This window comes from Perognathus longimembris, chromosome 4 (assembly GCF_023159225.1).
Source record: "Perognathus longimembris pacificus isolate PPM17 chromosome 4, ASM2315922v1, whole genome shotgun sequence".
Lineage (NCBI taxonomy): Eukaryota > Metazoa > Chordata > Mammalia > Rodentia > Heteromyidae > Perognathus > Perognathus longimembris.
In genome coordinates this window covers 46,999,313-47,024,639 of record NC_063164.1, presented here as the reverse complement: position 1 = coordinate 47,024,639, position 25,327 = coordinate 46,999,313, and the positions used below count along the sequence as shown (strand labels likewise).

At 39.0% G+C, this 25,327-nt stretch overlaps 1 protein-coding gene across 1 annotated transcript in view; it reads right to left on the bottom strand.

Moving 5' to 3' along the window:
• The window catches only part of Pde11a (phosphodiesterase 11A), a 337,140-nt gene that overhangs the window by 37,934 nt on the left and 273,879 nt on the right, over positions 1 to 25,327 (bottom strand). Inside the window, exons 14-17 of the mRNA XM_048344223.1 lie at positions 19,847 to 19,937; positions 15,450 to 15,550; positions 7,369 to 7,446; positions 3,206 to 3,269 (exon numbers count right to left, since the gene is read on the bottom strand). Coding sequence (XP_048200180.1) covers positions 3,206 to 3,269; positions 7,369 to 7,446; positions 15,450 to 15,550; positions 19,847 to 19,937 — 334 coding nt within the window. The remainder of the gene's footprint in view (positions 1 to 3,205; positions 3,270 to 7,368; positions 7,447 to 15,449; positions 15,551 to 19,846; positions 19,938 to 25,327) is intronic.

Genomic DNA, 25,327 nt, shown 5'->3' with positions numbered 1-25,327 from the left:
AAATTGTATGGAAGCAAGGCCTTGATGCTTAAAAAGAAAATGAAAACAAAACAGAACAACACAGAAAGACCCTAAAATATGTGGGATCAGCATGGGTCTAGGTGTCAGATAGTCAAGAGACGTCCAGGCCGATCATCTATGTATCATAATTTTGTGCAATTATTATTGAAGTGAAGCCAATACTATTCTTACTGAATTTACAGTCTTAGGAGAAGGGCTTGGAAAAAACTGTTAGTAGCATGTATTGGCAGATACTGAACTATCCCCCGCCCTCACATATATTCCAGTCAATGATTTCAGGAAAGGATCATCAGGCTTATAATAAGAAATGAAAGAGAGTAGAAAAATTCTAAGTCTTACAGAGATGGAAAATAATGCTGTTTCTCAACTTCAAACCTAAAAACTAAAATTTAGATGCACTTTAAATAATAAACATCAAATAAGACTCATCCTTCAAATAAGAATCTAATGAAAGGTATGGCCAGTACCCTATTGTTAAAAACTATGAGTTAGATGATAGGCAACAAATCCTGTTAGCCAGATGAAAATAGCTCAGAGAAATTATTTAACGACATAGTTCTCTAATGTCTATGAGGACCAAGGTACTAGGAATTAAGAGAAAGAGAGAGGGGGGAGGGAGAGAGCGAGAGAGCGAGAGAGCCAGAGAGAGAGAGCAGAAAAGGAACAGGAAGGAAGGAAGGAAGGTTGGTTGTTATAGTTCTTTATTCCCAAATATAAGAAAGCAAAGAAATAAAGAGAATCTGAGATGTATTTTGTGTAGGGAAAAAAGACTGTGGATGTGATTACTGACAAATTGAAGTAACTAGAATCAAAGACAGCAAACTGTCTAAATGTTTAAGAGACTTTTAATGCTAAAGAAATCAAGAACCTATAACAATATAAAACAAAATCTTCTTTAGGTGAGAAACAAGCTGAAAAAGCTTCTTCACCCTCAAGAAATTGCAAGGGAGATAATGGAAAGGAATAATTTCTAATGATAAGGATCTAAAGGCAAGAGAAATAATGAATGTGGAAGTAGCTCCCAGGGAGTCAGGCCCACCACAGTGTGGAGAGAATTCTTACAGTGAATGACCTCAGGGACTTTAGAATGGCTTTGGACCACAGACTGACTGCGAATGTTCCTGATCTCTTTCCTATTACATGGGAATAATACATGGTATTTTGTGTTTGTGGTGAATGTTAAATACTATAGTTTTGATATGCATAGGTCTTTATACCCAGACTGATTAGGGAGGTGGGTATAAATCTGCCAGAGTTTCAGGATCTAGCATTTACCCTGATTGATAGGCCATTTGGGTGTCCCACTCCCCTCACCCCTGCAGAGAAGAATATATTCTGTTTGCAAGAAGGAAAGAAAATATTTTTGGTGATTTGAAGTGCATATAGACATCTTTCACCAACATGTCTGGCTTTCTACTTGGTGGGCACATGAAAGCACTGTTCTTGGTTGAGAGGGGTCATGTGAGATGTTTGGGCCAATGAATTATTGAAGTGAGGCATTTAATTGTCAGTGCAAGATCTTCTAGAGTCCTGTCAGGAGATCCAGAAATATGCAGATAGTGTTGCTCCAAAATGAGGACAAAGGAGTACATGTTCATGAGCAATTTTTGTAAACCATGAGAACTGTGAGTTTTGGGGTAACATAGTCTCTTGTGTACAGACAGTCTATTCTATACTGTATAGTTTAAAATTGCAGATTGATGCATCCTGTGTAGGAAATCATTCTGGAGATTGAAGTCTTGGAGTGTAATGAGCTAGGATCTATTTTTACCTCTACCACCTGCTAGCTACAGAATCTCAGATTTCTTATCCTTTTCAAACCTCATATTTCTTATCTATCAAGTGAAGATAATAGCTATATTTATTTCCTAAAGCTGCCAAAATTGCTTCAAACTTTCAAACTTTAAGACAACAGGAATTTATTTTCCCATATATTTTTTTGAGGACAAGAGAGCTATGTCAGTTCACTGGACAGAAATTAAGAGTCTAGAAGGCTGGGTCTCTCTGGTGGTTCTAGAAGAGAATCTATGCCTTGCTTCTTTCAGTTTCTGGTAGCTGCCAGCATTCCTTGGCTTGTGGCCATATCATTTCAGTCTCAGCATCACCTTCTCACATTGCCTTCTCCTTTTCTGAATGGATGATCTCTCTTACAAGGACACTAGTGATTTAGGGACCACTTGGATAACTCCAACTCATCTCCCAATCAGATACTTTCTTTAATCACATTGGCAGATTTCCTCTTTCTTCTCAGATAATGGCTACAGGTTTCAGACTAGGATCTGGTTCTTCTGGAGTCCATTATTCTGCCTACTATGGTAACTATACTTACCTTGAAGGGGTTTTAAGGATTAAATGAGATAATGTGCCCCAAATAGCTATATGTTGATGTAGGAATATATCTTATTTCCCCTAAAAGATCATCTTAAGATACCAAGTGACCAGTTTACACAGTAGGTATCTCATAACACTTAAATAATTAGCCAGCAGTCCTAGCACTAGTGAGGTTGAGATAGGAGGATTGTTTGAACCCAGGAGTTTAAGACCAACTGAGGCAATATAGCATGACTTTTCATCAAAACAATAAAATAAAAAAAATTTAAAAGACAGAAAACTTAAAGACCAAGTAACCTTTATGTATTATCAGTAATTAAAGACCTTGAGTTGGTAGTTACCAGATTGACAACTATTGTTGCCATGAAACTAGAATTTTGTTGTGGTGAAAACAGAGAAATGTAAAGTTGTGGCTGATATGATACAAATTAAGTTGGGTGTTTCACATTTTGGCCATAAAGGTCTCTGATATCTAAATGATATTTTGGAAAAAAATGCAATTTCCTTTTTACCTCTTTTTTTTCCCCTCTCCAAATGTGAAAAATAGGACCCTGTATTGAGAGATGATTATTCGAGAACACTATTTCAGAAATGCTTGCATTAAGAAATGGTGAAAATGTTCAGGTTTAGCACATTACGAAAATCTTATGGGCAGAAATAGTATATCTCAGTGAAGAAAAGACTGCGTTTAAGCTCTATTGTGACTAAGCCTGCTGCTGGGTTGTTGTTGTTTTTTATACTATGTTAATATGGATGCAAATCCACTAGGGTTTCAGTGTCTCACTCAGTCTCCCCCTGCCCCCCAACGCCCCAATCCCTCCTCTGCTGTGCCCTGCCATTAATCACCACTTGCCTGTCTGGAGATCTCCCACGGTTTGGTCACAGCTCCAAGGTCACAAGCTGTCATTAACATTGATCTGAAAAACAGAGCCGAACAAAACAGCCTGAATGATCTTTCGTAGCATTCCTAAACAAACCTGTCCTAGACAGATAAATAAATAAAATGAAAACAAGGCTAGCTCACATCTTCTTTCCCTCAACAAGGGGCAGCACTGTTTATAGTCCCTGTGTTTGGAATCTCTAGCATGCGACCACACTGTGGAGCAGACAAAGCACTCACACATCCTCACTTGGCCCTTTTTTTTTGTGTGTGTGGGGGGGGGGAGGCGGTAAGACCTTTCTGTTTGGTCTGCAGCAAATCAAGGAAAGCAAAACACTCCTTTCTCTCCACCTGAGCCAAGCAAGTTCTGTTTAAAATAATTTATAACGGACAACGTTGCTGTTTTATTTTTTAAGTATAAGCAAGGGAATCAATATATAACACTATGCACATGTCCAATGAATCTATTTACTGACTTCTTACTGATTGATAGTAATAGAAGAAAATCCACACCAAAGAGGTAAGACACACACAGCACATAGATGCAAGGTGCACCTTCGTTTTCATGGGCTCCATAGAGTTGAGATTTATGGGAGCCATACCATGTCACTCTAGTTTACTACCTGGATCCTACCATGTTTTATGAGCATTATGAAGAAGAAACACCTTCAGCTATAGCTTTCATTAGTTTGGGCATGTAAGAAAACACAGGAATAATTTGAATCAGATCTTTGAAAGGCAGACTTATTAGAATTTACATTGAATGACGGAAACATAGGAAACAACTGAAATGGTAGGTAGATTATAATTTGATGTGATGGGAGGGGGAAAAACAAAACACACATTCTTTGTCCCAAACCTGCTTTCTTTATGTTAAAACTAGCAGTAGGTGATGAAAAGTAATATAGGATTTGAGTTGGGGGGGGGGGGGGATCACATGTTGGATGACTGCTTTTGGAAGAAAGGGTGTGTTGTTGAAGGTCAAAGGGCTGTCCTGCAGTTGGGTGTTAACATTTTCTACGCCAGACCCTAATGCCTTTGAATCATGTCTGCTGTCCAGATGGCAAAGCAGGCTCTACTGAAGGGAGGTTTGTATAACTTCACCAGGAAACCTCTCCAGGGAGCAAGACTGCTCAGCAAATAACAATAGGTTATTCAAGGCACAATCAGGCTGTACTAGCATCAGCAGCTCAGATTGGAGCAGCACTTAGACAGCAGTCAACTCCAAACAGCCCTGTGTTAAGCATTATGCAAAAGAAAACACATGTGTCTACTCTTCATTTTGGAGTATTATAAGCATTTCCATAGTACACACCATATGTTTACCTCTACTAAGTACTTATCCAACAAACTACTACCTAAGTGAATCCTCATTACTCTCAGTAGTAAGAGTTATCATTACTATTTACAAATAATAGAAGCATGGAGAGACTAGCATTCCAGAGGTGAATGAAGAATTCACTGTTCTGTGTTTATTACAAAGCTACTAGAACCTATCTCATTATGCACTGATACGTCTCATTTTCGGTTTCTTTTGGAATGAGACTGTAGGTTAACATATGGGGCCCGGCAGTGCCTCCTGAACAGAAAATAACCCCTGCAAAGTTGGCTACATGCATCAGAATTTGTGTAATTACTTAGGTTCTAATCAACTGATCATTTAAAACTTCTCAGATTCTTAATTGCCTTAACCAACGCATCAAGAAGTTTCTTGCTTATCTGCTAGATGCTAAGATGATGATGATGATTCCAATAGCAGTTGCTGAACAATCATTTCAGGGTGATTGATTCCATTTTACCTATTAAACCTATTTCCATTTTACCTATTAAAACTATGGCTCTGAATAGTTAGGTAGCTTCCAAGGTTATAATTGCTGGATATGTGGAAGTTAGGGTTAGAATTCACAATGTCTGACTGCAGACTCCTGACTCCAATGAATGCCCTAAGAGTAGATGAGTGGGAAGGAAGACTATGCAGAAAAGGCTGGAAGGCTAGATGTATGATAGGTTGATTGGCAAAAGCCTTTCTCCAATTAGAACTGGGCAGAGGGATCAATCAAAGTTAAGGATTTAAGAGGGATCTAGCCAGGCACTGGTGGCTCATGCCGGTAATCCTATCTACTCAGGAGGCTGAGATCTGAGATTGCATTTCAAAGCTAGCCTGGGCAGAAAAGTCCATGAGACTCTTTTTTTTTTTTTTTTTTTTTTGCCAGTCCTGGGGCTTGGACTCAGGGCCTGAGCACTGTCCCTGGCTTCTTTTTGCTCAAGGCTAGCACTCTGCCACTTGAGCCACAGCGCCAATTCTGGCCATTTTCTGTATATGTGGTGCTGGGGAATCGAACCCAGGGCCTCATGTATATGAGGCAGGCACTCTTGCCACTAGGCCATATCCCCAGCCCCATGAGACTCTTATCTCTAATAGATTACTCAAAAAAAAGCTGGAAGTAGACTGTGGCTTAAATGTTAGACAACTAGCTTTGAGTACAAAAAGGCTCAGGGACAGTGCCCAAGCCCTGAGTTCAAGCCCTAGGACTTGCAAAAAAAAGAAAAAGAAAAGAAAAAGAATGATCCAGTTAGACCTTTAGGGAATAGATGTGGAGATCATTTGAAGAAGGAGAGAGTGGAAGGAGGGGAGCAATTATATGGATAAACTGATCAGAACCTAAAAGAAGGAATGACAGGAAAAGCTAAAATACAAGGGCAAGGCAGGGATGGATAGTTACAAAGAACTATAGGAGAAGAATGAACAATTATTATTATTATTAAATCAAGCTTCTGCAAAGAAGTTATATTTTTTAGAGTAAGAGAACAGAGAGGAAGCTTGTATCAGCTGTCCAAGTCTAGTCTGGATCACAGTTGAAAGCCAGCCCAGGCAGAAAAGTCCTTGAGACTCTTATCTCCAATAAATTACCAAAAAAGCCAGAAATAGAGCTGTGGGTAGAATTCCAAAGCCTGCAGTTAAATGGAAAAAGCAAGTCCAGTTTGGTATGCAAATATATATTTTATGTTAAAATAATAAAAATATAATAGATATAACCCAAATATGCAATATATGCATTTGAAAACAGAACAATGAGGCCTGTTGAGAATAGTTTGGGAAGAGGTAAAAGGATTGAGGTAGAATGATAGAAAGGCTAAGCACATTTTTAGGTCTAGAAAGGACATCAGCATCAAAACAAGATTTTGAAAATGGAAGCCAAGGTCATTATTGATACAGTGAGATGGTTTGAAGGATGATGGGGGCAGGGCAGATGATCAAATTATGATGAGTAGAGGTGTCATTTTGAAGAGAAGGGGGCTCTTTCACTCTGAGAAGAATGAAGAAAAGGTCTGTAAAGGTAACTCAGAAGTATTTAAAGTGGAGAGGGGTGAAATTAAGCCCTTTGTGTCCTCAAGAGACTTGCACGTGAGGTGGGCTTCTGGGAGAAGGAGACAGGAAATACCTTGAGTCCATGGAAGGGAGTTGATATATAGCAGATATATGGATAAGATAGGAATCACACTTAAGGTGATTCAGTGATTGCTTGGTTATGAGGTAGACTCTAACCAGGATCTAATAAGCTTCCCAGTGAAACCTAGTAGTGTGAAAATAGGAAGGAGACAGAAGATGGAGACAGTGGGAGGATGACCTAGGAGAGAAAGAACAATAGCACTTAATGTGCTGTGGGCTCTGAAGAAATCAGGACTTGTTGTAACTAAACTAATTTGAACTAATTTTTTTCCAGTCCTGGGGCTTGAACTCAGGGCCTGAGCATTGTCCCTGGCTTCTTTTTACTCAAGGCTAGCACTCTACCACTTGAGCCACAGTGCCCACTTCTGGTTTTTCTATATATGTGGTGCTGAGGAATCAAATCCAAGGCTTCATGTATACAAGGGGAGCACGCTTGCTACTAAGCCGTATTCCCAGCCCTATTTTCTAATTTTGAAGGTAGGTTTATGGAGAACAGACAAAGATATAATAAATTACAAGACAAAAAGATTCATTCTTTATCTTGTCTCTAGATGTTCAACTAATCTCAAGGTGTTTTGAATGTAAGTGAAGGTTTATTACCTCAAAAATCCTTTAATATGCTTTTAGCACTGTGTGGCTAAATGTTCAGATAACGAAAAACACAGAAATACGAGCTTTTTCTTACCGAAATATATCACGATGGTTTTTGATGTTCCAATCATATTCTCCTTTACTGACAAGCTCAAAGAATTCAGTTCTCCTCCTGCGGAAGAAAGAAAGAAAGAAAGAAAAAAGGAATGAAATTTCTGTCTGTGAGAAACACATTTATGGGCAATATATAAGACCACCTGAACCAAGTGACTTAATATTTGAAATCACAAGGCTAAAGCACATCACAATAAATCACTTATTAAAAATGAAGAATGTTGAAATTTCAAGAGATATCTATGTCACTTCCGAACATATTTACAGTAGAGGAGATTATAGAACCATAAAATGGAAGACAACGTGGAACTGCTTTCAGGACTGTGTGCGGTGATACACTGTGACACTGTTAGAGGAGGGAGGCAAGGACAAATAAAAAGCAGGGACAGGGGCTAGGAATATGGCTTAGTAGTACTGTGCTTGCCTTGCATGCATGAAGCCCTGCATTGGGTTCCTCAGCACCACATAAACAGAAAAAGCCGGAAGTGGTACTGTGGCTCAAGTGGTAGAGTCTAGCCTTGAGCAAAAAAGAAGCCACGTACAATGCTCAGGCCCTGAGTCCCAGCCCCAGTACTGGCAAAAAAAAAAAAAAAAAAAAAAAAAGAGAGAGAGAGACAGGAGCTGCATGATGGGCCAAGATAAGGTAGACTTCCTAGTAGTAAATTCAAGATAAATATTTGTTTTCCAGGTTGGAAAGCAACTGTCTTGTCATCTCAGTGCTTAAATACATAGGAGCAAAAACTAACTGTCTAAACAGTGACTTGGTTTCCTACATGCTGAGCAATTCTGGAAAGTTGCTTAAGCTATCTGAACTCATTTTCTTCAAGTCTAATATGAAGATCCTATTTGCTAACTCAGAGTTAAATGTGAGGATTAAAAGAGATGATACAAGTGAAACCTTTAGCTTAGAGTCTGGACACACTTTAAGTGCTTGAGGAATACACACACACACACACACACACACACACACACACACACACCCTTTCTACTCATTTGGAGATCTAGAAAAGAGAAAAAATGGAACACCTGAAAGTTGTGAAGAAAGTTCTTAGCTTGGAGGCTCATGGAAAGCTTTCAGGAAAAACTTCTAGTCACCATCCTCATCATTTTAGAAACCTTGATGGGCCATTTCAATCTATGAGTTATTCCACGGAATGATTAGACTCCAAGCTCCCTGAAGACAGGGACTTGGACCACTTTTGTTCACTCCCTCTATCTCAGGGCTTGCAACAATACCTGACAGGAAGTAGAAGCTTGATAAATATTTGTTAACTTGATGAATAAGTTAAAATGGTTATTTCAGAAAGTCATTTTTCAGCCATTGATTTCAACTAGGTTCTAGGGGCTTCACAGAGGAACTGAGATTCTAAAACAATGCAAGAGCTATTCAAGAAGAGCCCTGTCAGATCCCTTCAGACTAGGGTTTAACTGGAACCCACTGGAAAACATAACAACTTACATGAAGTAAGAACACAATTCCCATCCAATATCTCACTCACTCGCCATTAAATAATTTTTATCTGCTAAGCAGATACATATAAGGACATGGGTTTGAGGCCTTGGATTAAATCCCCCAAAACTACAACAAGAACTGTAAGAAGTCTAGTATTGGAAGAACCATACTTACCTGTATACCTGGTAATCTTGTTCCTCCTATCATAAGATAACTACATTTTTAGTTATGTATTAACCATCTTTGCACATATCCTTGTCATTTTCTAGGTAAGTGACACCTGGTGTTGTTCGGCATGTTTTAAAACTTCATCTGATATCACATTGAATGTGTTCTTTAGCTACTCGCTTTTCAAAAAAAAAAAAAAGATTGAGATTTATCTGTATTGTTATGTATAACTCTAGGCCACTCCTTCTCACAAATGAATGGCAAATTCCATGTATGATGGTGCCACTGGTTATACACACATTTCTGATGATGACACGTTAGATTATTTTCATTTTGTATTTTTTATATTGCTTCTATGAAAAGTCTCATACACCTCCCCTTGTAAATCTGTGTGGTGTGTGAACGCTGTGTGTATGCAAGTGTGTGTCTGTATATGAAAGTATATGTAAAATTGCTGGACCATGTGTTTCAGTTTTCATTATAGTTGTAGACCATGAGAGCTGTCTATAACTTCTGAGAGAGATAAGCTCTAATTCTCTCATTATATAGGTGGGGAAACTCAAGGTGAAGGAAGGTGAAGTGATTCTCTTGGGGTCCCTGAGAAGTTGTGGGCAGATCTAGGTAGATTCTAACTCCCCAGCCTCCCAGTTCTGGCTTTGGGATAATCGTGGTAAACTTTAGGTAGCAAACATCTTTGGGGCCAGGTAGGCCTTCCTGTTGAGATTTTATGCAATGTCCCAGCTACCTATCTTCATGAGATGTGATAGCATCATGAGTAGCGGTACCAAGGAAGTACCAATTTAGGCCCCTGACAGAGGTCTCTCCACCTAGAAAAGAGTGCTGAAAAGAAAGGCCCAGCCCAAGTTGATGGTTCACAAGTGCAGGTGGTATATTTCAGACTTCCTCATTCTCACAATATTGATAAAACAACAAGAAATTTACTGTGCTTTTTGGAATGAATTTATACATAGAATTTGTCCTTTTAGCATGAGTATACATGCATATAAATTGTAGAGTCAAAGACATGAGCACATGTGAAATTGTTAGAAATAGAAGCACTTTTAGGAACATGGGACTCTTAAAATGAATGTTCAAAAATTCACAAAATTGTATAATACTCCCTGGATCCAGGCTCTTTTGTCATGAGGAACTATGTCATTAACTTCTCAAGCAGATCATTGGGAACCTTGGATTTCAAGGACAATGGCAAGTACCTTAGCTAGTGAAAAGCAACTTACTGGAAAATCTCATTTATAATCAGATATGTTTTTATTAGGCTTTTATTCTGCTCTGCTGACATATGTTCCACTCAGAAAAAATGGCAGTCTTTTAAAAAGCATCATTTGAACAGAACTGTTAAAATTACCCTCAAAAATAATTTCAAAGATTGGTTACTGTTCACTCCTTGCTACATTGAGGATCTTTCTGGTTTGTGATTTATCTGCAAGGCATCTTTTGTTTGTAAAATGAGAAATTACCATTCCTGTGTGTATTATAATCAGGGATTGTGTGTGTGTGTGTGTGTGTGTGTGTGTAAATTTAAATATCTCACACATATGCATCTTATGCATGATATCATCTATTCGTCTGATGCTTTGAACCCCTTAAGCTCAGGGATATTTGGAAGCTTTCCTATGCAAGTGAGATGTCATCATGTGCGACCCCGGCTTTCTCAGCTCCAGAATTGCCAGGCAGAGGTTGCAGGAAGCTTATCTATATGGGTAGGGAGGGTAGGCACAGGAGGAATCTTATTCCCTTGGTGTTCTACAGTTTGTACATAGGCAAATCATACATGTCTAGTTAGTGTTGCTAAGGGCATATTCTGGAAAGAGTTCTGGACTTTGGGCACAAATGCTTTGGAGTGAGGAATAAAGTACTATGCAGATGTGAGCTCCAGTGATTTTTTTTTTTTAAAGTAGGGTCTTCCTGTATAGTTCAGGCTAGCCTCAAATTGGTGATCCTCCTACCTCTGCCTCTCAAGGGGTCGGATTATAGCACACACGGCATGAAGTTAATTTCCCAGTAAATGTTCTCCTTGTTCTAGACTAGCATTGATCATTGAAGGGCTAGCTAAGACCATGAGTGAAGTGACCTCTTCCATGCTTTGCTTTTCTTGATAGTATAAACAAATAAAACTGGTAAAATGAAGAAAATAGAAAAGCTTAAATTATTCTAAATGTTGAACATGGCATATGGTAGTATTACTGCTTTCTCTCTTCCCCAGTGGGATCTAAGTGCCTGTAGTCCTATGTATAATGAATCTCTCATTTTCTATTTAGTTGTAATATCACATGGATGAATTTAAAAATGTGTGTGTTAGCCAAGCACCAGTGGTTCATGCTTGTAATCCTAGCTACTCAGGAAGCTGAGATCTAAGGATATCATTTTGATGCCAGTCCACGCAGGAAGTCCAATCAGACTCTTATCTCCAATTAACCAGCAAAAAGACAGAAGTGGAGATGTGGCTCAAGTGATAGAGTACTAGCCTTGAGTGAAAAAAAGCTAAGGGTCAGTGCTCAAGCTCAGGCCTGAGTTCAAGCCTTAGAAGCAGAACAAAGAAAAAAATGTGTTAGAAAACTACCAAAATATTTAACCGATTAAAGGCCAAATAAAATGGGATCACATATATGCAATTATAGTAAGTAAACATTCAGGAAATCTCAGCTAATTGTGGCAGTTGATTAGGCCATCTTTCTTAACTTACATGCAGACAAATAGTACCAAATCTTTGTGACATCTCTTTGAAGTTGTAATGTTTGTGATTTTAGATGTATCTCTCTGCCCATTCCAAGTGTCATCTTTTATGAAGCATATTTTATTAGGTTTCTGGCTGAACAATTTCTTTTTTTATAAGGTATTTTAAATTATCAAAGCTCTTCCTTATAGGTAATCTTTTTTGACTTCCACAAGGACCTTAGCAGATGGGAAGGGTGAAATGCCTATCCTCATATTTCTGACAAGGAAACCAAGGCAGAGAGAGATTAAGTGGAAGACTTAGACACGTAGCTAATCACTGACAGGGTATGTCTGATTCCTGCTTGAGGTGATAAAATTATTCTTCAATTATCAGAGACTACAGGGACTAAGAAATAGGCACAGGAGATCAATTTCAGAAAATCATTCAACAGTAACTGAGTTTTCAGTGAGTTGGAAAACCAGACTGAATAATTAACCCTCCAGATTTGGGGTATGAAACCTAGACATTCATATCAAGGATTTATTTGTTGATTTTGCCTTTCAATCTTGTAAATCCTGCTTTTATACACTGTGAGTGGCAGAGAATCCCAAAGACACTTGAATCTAGAAATTAAAAGTTAGTTTCAAGGTTGTTTTTAAACCATCTCCACATTTCCATGCATTTTATGTTTGTTTGTTTTTTCTCCTCGAGCATTGTAGGAATCCCTGCCCCTAGTAATGAGCCACAAATGCCTCTCTAAAAGGAAGAGATCCACTCCCTGCCCACTCTGGACATTTCCCCAACTCTGTTGTAACATTTGATTTGAGTAGTAGAAGCAGAAGACCCAGTAGGTAATGAGACTTCAGAGCCAGATGTAGGGAGCAGCTTACATGCTCTAGACCCCATTTTCTCCAGAGCTTACCATAGACCCAAGCCTGGTGCCAGTCCTGGTACCAGGGACTGGGGAGAACTATAGAAATCTATAGCCTTGAGCACACAAGTACATGGAAGTCAACACCCCTTAGAGTAAACTGGCTGACAAGGAAGGATGCTAGTGGACTTTCTCAGATGGTCCCTACAGTACCCATCACCATTGGTTGACCTGACTAACCATGATGGTGAACAACAAGGGATGTATCCTTCCAGTGGCTTTCCTCTTCACTTTCCATTTCACTGTTCCAGTCTTTGCTCCTGTTTCTTGGGCATTCTAGCTGTTACTTCCCAAACTAAATGAACTATATGTATACCACAATCTCCAATTGTGATTTAGACAAGAACACATCAAATCCAGGTTAGTTTTAATTTTAAGCTGATTAAAGTATACCTGGGAAGGACAATATTGCAAACATTCTTGATTTTTCCCTTAGAATGTCAATTGTAGGAAAGGCCCTCCCCACCCAAAGGATGTGATTTCAGTTTTGCCAGTAATTAGTTATGTGAACCAAAGCTACACTATTTAACCAATGGAAACTCAGTACCTTATTTTTCAAAATAAAGGAGATGAATTAGATGGCATCGTTTCTAAGATTCCTTCCAGTTCTGTGATTGTATGTGAAATAAAAGCATCTGGGTGGCAGTGTATATAGTTACTTTCCCCTTCATTAACTTGAGGGATTGTTTTGGCTAAAAATATGGCAATACTTTAATGCAACTTTAGACAGGCGAGTGAATCAGTCCCCTGAAGGTCTAGATTAGAGAATGAATAGCTATTCCGAACCTCAAAAAATAATCCTGCTGACAGAAAGAGAACAAGCCAGCTTCTATGAGAGTCAGCAAACATTAGCAAGGGCTGCAGCATTAAGATAAGAACAGAGTAATGAGAAAACGACTCGAAACCAACTTCCTTGTCTGCATCCCAGCGGTCACTCATCCCTAACAAGGCTCACTTGATAAATGAACTCCAAGGGCTGAGATTGTTTTTTTTCTCCCTTTAAGGGGTGCTTGGAAACTTGGTTTGGAAAAATGCTTCTACTTAGAAAAAAAACAAACACAAAATCCACCAGTGTCGTGGACATGTAATAAAAACATTGAAAAATACAGGCTTTCCAAAATCCCAGAGCATGGAGGATCAGTCCAGAAAAAAGGGAAGGTCATAATAGGTAATGGGACATGAGAGCCACAAAACATGCAAAATAAACATGTCTATAAAGCAAATGAGAGTGTTGATGTCACCCCTTATAAGATATTTGAGATAAGTTTTATCTCCATTCTACACATGGAGAAAAGAGGCTCAGAAGGGAAGTAATTTGATGACATATAGCTAGTTAACGGTAGAGCTGGGATTCTTATCTTTTTAAGGACGTATGTTTATGTTAATTAAAATTTATATTTATCATACTACTACATGGATGTGTTAACAAACCTAACAACAGCACTGAAAAGACATATAATGAAATATAGCAGTTTTCCACCTTTCTGTTTTTTGTTCTTTGCATTTCCCAATGCTCTCATTTTGTGTTTTAATTGTGTTTCTAATTGTGATTATTTCTCTTATTATTAAGTGATGTGTACTCATACTTGCTAAGCAGCCACTCTACCACTTCCCTAGGTTTATTTTTAAGGTATTCTATTATTGCTTTTGTAGACAAACCTGGTTGAAGTAGATAAAGCCTATAAGGGAAAAAAGAAATATAAGAATGAAAATATATGAATACATGCGAGTAGATTGTGGATGACTGAAAATCAAACAAAATTTAAAGCTTTCTTGGGAGGCAATGGAGGAAATAAGAGATGTAAATAAGAGATGCAAGTCTACAATGACAGGGGCTTGAAGTGAAGCATTTGGGAGTATTTTCTATATCCAGCTAATTACAATCCAGGTGAAAATAATATAGAAGTGAGTTATGAGATACAAAAATAGAGTGAGAAGGAATTGGACTCAAAACTCACAGGGAAGGATGACAGAGAAGAACAAAGGAATGTTGGGGAAGCAAAGAAAATAAAAGGTGACCATGAAAAGTCTATAATCAAATGAAGATAGAAAAATATCAGGTCACTTGTGATCATTGACAGTATAACTTTAATAGAATGTGAAGATATACTCTTTGAATGTCACAAAATAAATGTACACTATATAATGTACACTTTATTTTAAAAAGTAGTAAATTGAGAAATAACAATCTGCTTTGGCTCAAGTGAGATCATTCAAAATTCGATCTTTAAGGTAAGAGAGAATGACGTATATCACTGGATGAAGAAGACTCTAGGCTGCCTAAAGAGGAGTTATCTGATGGAATCAGTCCTCACAGGGAAGGGAAGGGTGTGATTTTCTGCTCATAGAGAAGCCTGAGCTGTGGGAAAAGTGGAGACAGTTCTTCTAAGAAAGAAAAAAAAAAAGGAGAAACCAGGAAATGAAGACTTGGCTTTCTTGTCAGCCTTCCAACAATTCATATGTTTTATAATCATGGTCACCACCATCATTATCATCAATGTTCTGATACACTGGTTCAGAAATAGGAGTCTAAAATCGCAATCTTAGGCAGTATTCAAAATAAAATTGTCATTCCTTCATTTCTGACTCAAGAGTTCCACACAAGGCTCCTTAAAAAAAAGATAAGAAATCTTGCCATGGTGGCCATAGATCTTTTCCCTTATTCACACTAATTTTATGAACTTTATTTAGTTAGAGGAGAAACACTAAAAGTGTTTACACATTGGTATCAATGACAAAAGAACAGGCAAACCACAACATGGATCTGAAAATTAATTATAAACTGAAACTTCAGATATCCATTTGTCAAATAGATCAAATGCCAATACCTACTCAAAGTACAGCGTGAGGTCTGTTGCTAATATTGACTGCTTCAAAAGCTGCATAAGGTCACTGTATTCCTTGGAGGACAAATTAGCAAAGATGTTATGACCCTGTAATGAGAAAGTAAAAAGTCACCAAACATCATTAAATCTGTGGGTTTTGTTTACATGTTTTTCCTATATTAGAAAAGATCTGAGAACATAATAAAATCATTTTTAAAGCTTAATAAAAATTTAAAATACAAACATTCCCTGGTAAGTATTGCAAAACTAGGAAGTAAATTATTTTTGAGAAGAACCATGAAGGCACCCTTGATCATTTGTTCAGCGTGGAAGGGAAAACCTTTGGAAACGTTTGAACTTGTCACTAGGCATATGTTTATGCCAATAACTCCACTTGACTGCTAATTTCCTATGGAAGTACATGAAAGAGATGTAGGCAAAACATTTGAGAACTGTTTGACTCTACCATGCATACTAGTTCCACTAGTAAAAGGTTAGCTGACATTCTGGACATGTTTGTTATGAATAAAACTGATGAGGAGAAAAGGCCAATGGTTCTTAGTGATTATGAAGGGTTTTGGTATTATCTATCTATCTATCTATCTATCTATCTATCTATCTATCTATCTATCTACCATCTATGCCATCTGTCTTTGGGGGGGGGGGTGGTAATGGGGCTTGAACTCTGGGCCTGGATGCTGCCCCTGAGGTCTTCAGCTCAAAGATAGTGCTCTACCACTTTAAGCCACAACACCACTTCTGGCTTTCTGGTGGTTAATTGGAGATACGAATTTCACATAATTTCCTGCCGGGCTGGCTTTGAACCAATATCCTCAGATCTCAGCTTTCTGAGTAACTAGGATTACAGACATGAGCCATGAGTGCCCAGCTACAGATATTTTTTTGATAATCATGATATGTCGTGACCTACTGGCATTTAATGAGAGCCTAGGGATCCTCAGGGATTCTACAATGCCCATGAAACTCTGCACAACAAATATCTACTTGGCCTACCATGTCAGAACTGCTGAAGGAATGAAAGCCTGCATATACTATTAAAATGCACCTTTAGGAAGGGTGTGCTGGATTAAATTCAGTACAAGTGAATGAATACTGAACAGCTTTGATCTTCACGCAATTACATACAGCTTTACCACCATACTTTGGAAAAGCTTTCTTGTTTTCATCAAGGTTTGTTAAAGCTATACTCCAGTCAAATGAAAACTCCTTTTGTAATGTGACCATAAAGTCACTTAATTCTGAGAAAACCAGTACTCATCATGCTTCGTGGGTTTTTTGTTTGTTTGTTTGTTTGTTTGCCAGTCCTGGGGCTTGAACTAAGGGCTTGAGCACTGTTCCTGGCTTCTTTTTGCTCAAGGCTAGCGCTCTACCACTTGAGCCACAGCTCCACTTCTGGCTTTTTCTTGTTGTGTGGTACTGAGGAATTGAACCCCGAGCTTCACGCATGCTAGGTGAGCACTCTACCACTAAGCCACATTCCCAGCCCACTCTGTGTCTTTAACTGAGAAACTTTTCATGTTTTTCTTAGCATGAAATATGAACTTATAAGCTTGTGGTCTGGGAACTGGACCAATTTTAACCCAGTATTGAGAGCCAGAAGATGGTAGAGAAAGGGCAAATGACTGAGGATAAACTATTCTCCAATGAGAGGTAAATTAATCCTTTCAGGGAACAAGACTATCAATTAGGAAATTATTTTTTACTAGGTATCAGATGGTAATCTGCTTCTTTGAGTTAATTTATCTTATTGGGTGAACTCACCACTCCTTAAAGACTAGAGTATATTGGTTTTACCTGGGATCAGATCCAATATTAATAATAATTTTCAAATGAACTCTTCTAGACCCTTTATTCAGCTATTAAGAGGAAGACAAATAACTAAAGGAATGTTGTGCCATAATTCTGTCCAGGTTCTTTCTGCCTGGGTGAGCATCGTTCCATGCATCAGCCACAAGCAGATATTCCAGAGCCTGGGAAAAGTGTCTACAGGGTATGGAGAAATAGTCACCCGAACCAACCACACAGCCAGTATCACCCATTGACAGAAATATAGCATTGAGGTGTAAGTTAAAAGCATTTGGACAAGGGAGAAACTGATGTGAACTTGAGGATTCTGATTATTTTGCAAAGATGTGAAGTGTGTGTGTGTGTGTGTGTGTGTGTGTGTGTGTGTGTGTCTGTGTGTCTGTGTGTGTGTGCTGGTACTGGGGCTTTAACTCAGGATCTCATACTCTCATTCAGTTTGCTTGCTTTTGGCTGATGCTCTACCAATTGAGCCACACCTCCAGTCTAACCGTTTGCTGGTTAATTGGACTTTTTTGTCCTGTTGTCTTTGAACTGGGGTTCTTCAGATCTCAGCTTCACAAGTAGCCAGGATTACAGGTGTGAGGTACTGGATCCCTGCAGTGCATTTTGCTACTTTGATAGGACATAAAGCAACTGAAGCCATTTCCAGATAACACAATAACAAAGCTCACTAGATCTGCTCTACTTTTTCAAAGAGTTAATTTACATCAGTGCATAATTTATGTTCAAATTAGCTTTATATAATTTCTCAGGGTTTAGTAACGGAACTAGAGTTGGATGTTTGGAAATTCTGCTTTTACCTTTTGTTCAGGGATATGGTATAAGTAGAGTTGATGAAAAAAAGAGAATGCAGAGAGAGAAAGGTCTACATTGACCTCTCCCTCTAGCCATCCCCCTCCTCTCATCTGTGAGTCATTTGAAAGGGGAATGGGAGATAACACCTGCCTTTCTGCCTTTCTGATGGACAGGTCAGTAGGTATCAGAGGGAAGTGCCCACAGAGTGCTGAACGTGACATATGAACAGTGCCTGGTTCCATTATTACTGTCTCTGTTTCTCAGAAGAACCCTGTGTGAAGGGCAGCTAAGGTGTTCTGTTTATATGAGCACAAATTCTGTGGGAGTAGAGATTGTTTTCTCCAGGAGACTTGGCATCCTGTTTACCATCCCTGTTATTATAAAGGTGGAGCTTTCTGAGGTCAGAGTGGAAAGTCATCTCAACAAAAATGCCTCCTATCACTACCTCCCTCTTGCACAGCATTCTGCTACAATATGGTATTCATAGGAAAATTACAGCATCACAGATGCAGGGATGCTAGCCTATGCCAGTTCCTGAGCACCTCTCCCTGGTGCTTCGTTCCCAGTGGAGAATATATCACCCTGGCATGGGCACGTGTGCCCTGCCCCAGTCTGCATTCAGGAGAGCAGTGACTCTCCTTTATGGGGTTGAAGGCTTTTGTGATAGTGCACAAGACATGCCTTTTCAAGATAGGCTGTAGGAAAAAAAAAACCCTCCATATTTAATGATGCTATTCCAGCGAAGCAGGACCTTAATGATGATAATAATAATAATTAATGGCACAGCTAGAGAACTGACAAATAATGGGGAACAGATGATCCCTTCTTGGCCTCACAAAAATGAGTCTGTACGCCTGCAGAAAATTAAACAGATCTTTTCCTGGCAAGTTAAAACTCAGATGCCCCAGCCGGAGTCAGCTCGTGGTTTCTGTTTTTCTCTATAGAAAGCACAATGTATAAAAATTCCTACTACTTCTAACTCCTGCCTTTCCACAGGAGGCAAAATAAGGCATATGGCATTAGCCCTGGGCCTTGGGTTTAGTTGCAATTCCCACTTTTAAACTGGTTTCACCAGCAATTTTAATTTCCTTTATCTTTTATAGGTTTCTTGACTGTGCTATTAACATGCTACTTTGCCCTGTTTTTGCTTATAGTGTGTGTGTGTGTGTGTGTGTGTGTGTGTGTGTTCTGTTGCTGGGGCTTGAACTTGGGCCTCAGTGTTGTCCTTGAGCCTTTTTGCTCAAGGCTGGTGCTCTACTTCTGTTGTTGTTTTTTTTTTGCATAGCTAATTGGAAGTAAGAGTCTCATGAATTTTTCTGTCTGGTCTAGCTTCCAGCTGTGATTCTCAGATCTCATCTTCCTGAGTAGCTAGGATTACAGGTGTGAGCCACTAGCATCTAGCTCTTCCTCTACAATCTTTTAAATGGCTTTGGGTTTTACGAAATGGAATTGTTAGACCACTCAGTACTTGGATCAACTCACTCCCTTAGTGGGCTTCTACATCCCCTAAGGAAGGCAAGAAGGTGCTTTGCAGTTAGGCAGCCTATACCTGTTACCTGTAAGTGACTCTGTATAGCTTCCAGGTGAAACTAAAGGAATCATCCCAGGAAGAACTTGGACAAGATACTTAATCAGGCAAGAAAAAGAATCAAGTGAGTCACCAATGTCCAAAAGATTGACTCAAACACTTGTTTCCCATGACTCTGTGGAAACTACGAAGAAACAGAGGTAAGAACCCTAAGTCTGGTCTTCTGTTACTTGGAGAAGTGCAGCAGGTCATACCTCACTTTGAAGAATCATCACAGCATGGTTGAAATGGTGATGCTCTAAGGTAGCTGATGTCCCATAGAGCTGGGCCAGTGCAGAGCCGCTCCTGGAAGAGGACAGAAATGAGGTGACCATCACCCACCTGCTCTTTGGATTAAACTACCTTTGGAGAGCACCACAGCAAGTACATTCTCAGGTAACTGCTTGTGTTGTTCATTCATCCCACAAGCAAGCATTTCAGAAACTTGCTATGTGTTGGGCTGGATGCTGTGGATGATGTATGATTAATAAGACACAGTCACTGCCTCTCTGAATTTTATAAAACTAGCAAGAGAGATATGATCAGAAGAAAGCATAGTGCATGCAACAACACAAATACAAATGTGTTATGGAATAGTGCTCTGGGTCTAACTTAGGTGCTCTGAGGAGACACAACATCTAGCTCTGAGAACAGTGTAGGCTTCAGGAACTAAAATGTGTAACTTTTGAGTACCTCCAGTAACTCTTCTATATCAAATGTGCTTGATTGTCCATAGGAAAAGAGCTTGGGAATGTTCTACAGTGTCAACAAGTGAGGCTGACCACGTTCCGTGGTCTCTGATATCTCTGAGATATCACTGTGAGAGTTCCTTAGATTTGGAGTCATACTTGCCATTCCTCTATTGCTGGTAGCTCTGGACATTTATTTGTCTTATTTAAGGCTCAGTTTCTTCACCTCTAAAATTATTATCCTATTGTCTATTCATTTGTTGTTCATGAGACTATAATAAAATATTTGAAAGTGTTTTTTCACAGTACCCTACATGGAGTAGAATTTAGTCAATTTTAATTATAAATAAATAAATATATATATATACATTACTCATATATGGATATTTCCATTGCAAATCAATAACGTTTTAATACTTGAAGGGATTACTTTGCATTATGTGTAAATTTCATTTATATAGAACAACCTATCCAACAACAACATCAGTAAAATCAACAAAAACATCAATTTTTACAACTGTAATTTTGGAATACTAGTTGGGCATCTTAGGAGTCAAGAGACAGCATACTGAGGGGAAGCTTGTTAAAAAGAAAAGTGAGTAAAAAAAATTTCTCTACAGGTATCCCCTGCTTTGGACAAACTCTAATCACCAGAGGGCAAATCAAAATATCCCTCCACAACTTCCCTATATGTATACATGTATATTCTTTGAGAAAAATACTTAGTGGCAGTGTGCAGGCATGGATTATGGAAACTTTGAAAAGGAAAACTATGAAAAGTAATTAGGAAATTGAGAATTGTGGGGAGGTTGTGAAGAATGGGATTAGGCTGTCATGGCAGATTAATGTGCCCCAGTATTTCACTTCTGGGACCTGGCCGAAAGCGACAAGATGGGTTTTCATTCCCAAGAAATGAGTATAAGAGATTATGCTAGAAATGAATAGAAGTAGTCTCCTAGGAGAATATACTACAGAGCTGCTCGGTACTGATATTTAATCATCAGGGGCAGCTGTAATAGAGAAGGGGATGAGTGGGGAATTCTGTCCCCAGAGAAAACAGGGGAGAGGTGTGGACAGCAATTTCAGAGTGTGGTGGTACTGCTGCCTTCTCCACCTATTGATCATTCATTGCACGCACTCAACTACTTAAAAATTAGGAATAAAATATGAAAATGCAAAGGTTCACTTATCAGAAAGGCTAAGAGTATAAATCAAATTGTGCTCTAACTAAAGTCATACTTTTTTATTATAGAGGCATTTTGCATTTTATATAGCAATTTGTTCCTTGCTAAATGTCTCCTGTTTTTTAATAGCCTTATATATGAAAAAAAAGGTAGCATATGCTTTGGTACATAATAATTGGAGCATTTAAATTCCATTTCCAAATCACTGGAAAGGCTGTGAACAGTTCAAGAGAAGAGAGTTAGACTCTGATCACTGTATTTTCTTATTTCTCCCACAATGCTTAATACAAGGATGGGACATAGAAATGGTTGGGAATAAGAAGGGATACAAGCATATAGCTTTCTTCCTAGGGATGATTTAAGCGCTAGTAAACACAATGCATATATCTTATACGTTCCTGCACCAGGATGTAAAAAAAGTATCTTTCAACATTGACTGTTAAAGGAAATGTTAAGTGAGATTGGATGATCAGAAATGATTCCATTAGGTTTGGCTGATGGACAGAGTTGATAGAGAGCCCAATAGTCGTTAAATTGCATGCAAGTTAGGCATCTTGAAACATACCCTACAGTCTTGGAATAAGTAGATTTGTTCATATGACATGCCAAGGAAAAAAGAATTCTAGTATTTGTGATTTAATAGCTAATTTGTATGTGTATCATTCATTTTGGAGTCACAGTTTCCAGGTTTGTAAAATTAAGGCATTTTAAAATATGACAAGGAAGGTTTTGCTCAGTTCTATCATTTTGCCTTGAGTTTCTGAATGTCAAAATATATCTTAGTTCTCTAGAGCTCACAAGTTTGGGAAGACATTCAGTAAGCTGTAAGATCAAAGGTCCAAAATAAATGTCACAAAGTCATGGAAGAAAATGATAGAGTGGTTTAAGAATGGCTTTTAGAATAGTCCAGGTCCCAATCTGCTCTGCAACATTCTGAGTGGATGAATTTGGGCATGTTACCTTCTTGAGGCTTGGTTCTTTCTGTAAAATGGAGAGCAAAATATCTACAGACATATTGGGAAGGGCTTGAGACATAGTAAAAAACAAAGAAATTATAGTTCTTGTTATTTGTGGCCTTCTAGTTGCATAAAGCAAAAATAAAGTACAAGATTAATGAAAAAAAACCTTTTGATTAAATGATTCCAGATACCTTGAGGAAACTCTAGTGTACTAAGTTTGACCAAGTCTCCTAGAAATAGGAACAGTAATAGAGAAAGACAGGGGCTTAGTCTACTTTTTTTCCTGTGTCTCTTTTAGGTTGAACAGCCTTTTAGGTTGAGTAGCCTTTTGGCTACTCTCTGAAAAACAGCTTCCTTCTTATCTCCTCTTTGCAGAGTGACCTTCTTATTTCTTCAACCCCCTTATATAGTTATCATAGTTTTCCCCCAAATGGTAGTCTCAGCTTTCAAGTCTATGTAGACCTGTAGCTTGGATTTCTATTCAGTATCGTGGTAACCAACTTCAAAATTCTGGAAGTTAAAATCTGATTGGATTAACCTTGTTTAGGTGTATATTCTTGATCCAAACAACTGAGAGCTTAGCTAGCAAGAAGAACTGCCATGTTCAGTGTGTTGCACCGGATTTCTTCCTAGGGAGTAGTCATGGGTATCAGAGTACAATTTCTGTGAATTTCAAAGAACCCTCAAGGTTCTCAGTCTTGGTTTGCAGGCAGAATTGAACACATTTATCTCTTCTTTATGTATAAGTGATAGAAAAGTAAGGGCATAAGAAGAGGGTATAAGAAGGAGATACACTACTACTAGATTTCTGGTGGGGCCACTCACTGGGATACCAGTAAGAGAGAAGAATTCTTTAACTGGGAGAGAGAAGAATCGTTTAAACAATAGTGAAACACATAACTTAAAACAAGGAACTGTCAAATCCTTGAATGAAAGCGTGAGTGGTTTACTTTGGTGAGTTCCAGGTGTTTGATACCTATAGTATCAAACCTGTGTTTAGCAATGCTATGTTTTATAATAGTCTATGAAAGAGCATATGCATTTAGTAAAGCAATAAGCTCTATTGAAAGTTATATTTGAATAATAAAAAATCTTATGCATTCACCATTCAGCAAACATTAATTGTGTGATAATTATGTTCCTGGTACTGTTTATTTGTGTTATTAAAGAAGAAGAGGAGATACACTTGTGAATCAGTCACTAAGATGGAATGAAATGCACACTTTTTTTTTTGGCCAGTCCTGGGGCTTGGACTCAGGGCCTGAGCACTGTCCCTGGCTTCTTTTTGCTCAAGGCTAGCACTCTGCCACTTGAGCCACAGCGCCACTTCTGGCCATTTTCTGTATATGTGGTGCTGGGGAATTGAACCCAGGGCCTCATGTATATGAGGCAGGCACTCTTGCCACTAGGCCAAATCCCCAGCCCGAAATGCACGCTTTTGAAAAGGCAGTATACTAGAACTTTATGTGGGCATGAAAGTTAATGAAGAGAGACCCTCAGGGATTTAAACCCCAAATTGATACTTTTGGAAGACCCAAAGTAAAGGATAGCATTGAAGGCAGAAGAAATGGCATATTGGGTGTCAAATAGATGTCAGCTAGCAGGACCCCCATTGATAATTTCAGATGCCTTGTTTCTGGGAAATGGATGGATGGATGGATGGAGTGGGCTGGGGGCTGAGTGGGTGCTGGGTCAGAGAAGTGGACAAGAACCCCAGGAAAGGGGGCCTTAAAGGGACAAACTAAGGAGTGTGAACACTATCCTGAAAGTCACAGAAGGCTCATGGATGGCTTTTAATAAGAGGAGTGACCTGATCACCTCTGTGCACCAGAATGTCTTAGAGTTCAAAGCCAATCAGAAGAAAGTCAAGCTGTTTTTGACAGCAATCTAAGATAGCTGCAAAAGAAACAGCCATTTCTGCAAGAGGGAAAAGGAGGGAGACGCTGATGAGTTTTAAGAGGGAGGCTTGGGTGATTTGTGACTTGTAGATTTCTGGTAAGGCCATTCATTGAACAAAAGAAAGGGGATCATGCATGGTAGGAAGATTGAGATTGAGATGACTATGGGACTTCAAGATAAGAGGTACCCCTCAAGCAGCTGAAAGGAATGTCTGGAAACAAGCTATGAATGATGGTTCAATTATGGGCTTGAGAAACATCAGCAGATGGACAGAGGCCCACACAAATGCCAAAGGCACAGGAAAACAGACGAGAAATGAGAGGAAGCATCCACCAGTGAAAGAAGAAGAAGCCATGGAGAACACCAGGAGGAATAATCTAAGGGCAGATGAAAATTTTTGTGTGTGAGAAAAAGTTTCAGGAAGCAGGCACAAATTGTCAAGAAAGGACAGCTTTGGGCAAAGGGGATCACTGATTTCCCTGGTAAGATGGAACTGGAAGCCCTGAGACAAGAGTAGGATTGGAGTCAGCGAAGACAACACAGACATCTTTCCAATAAGTCTAACTGAGAAGGAAAGAAGAGCAGTAGCTAAAGAGGGAAGTAATGGTTAAAGTGGGTTTTGATGGGGACAAGGGAGAACTGTTCATATTAATAGGATGCAGGAGAAAATGGCTGGTAGATACAAAGACAGCAGAAAGAGATTGATGATGGAGGGTTCCAGATGAGAGAGAAGGAATGGATCCCAAGCAGAAGTAAGGGATTGGCCTCCCTAAGATAGGAGGCAAGCAAGGATGGGGACGGATGGATAAGTTTGTAGGTAGCAGGGGAGGAAATTGAGGGCGTTCTCTATTGATAGCCTCTGTTTTCTCTGTGAAGTAGGAGTGCAAGTGATCTGCTGAGTGCTGTGGGGGGAGGTGATAGAGCAGGAAGTGGATTGAAAAGAGAATGTTTGCTGTATATAACTG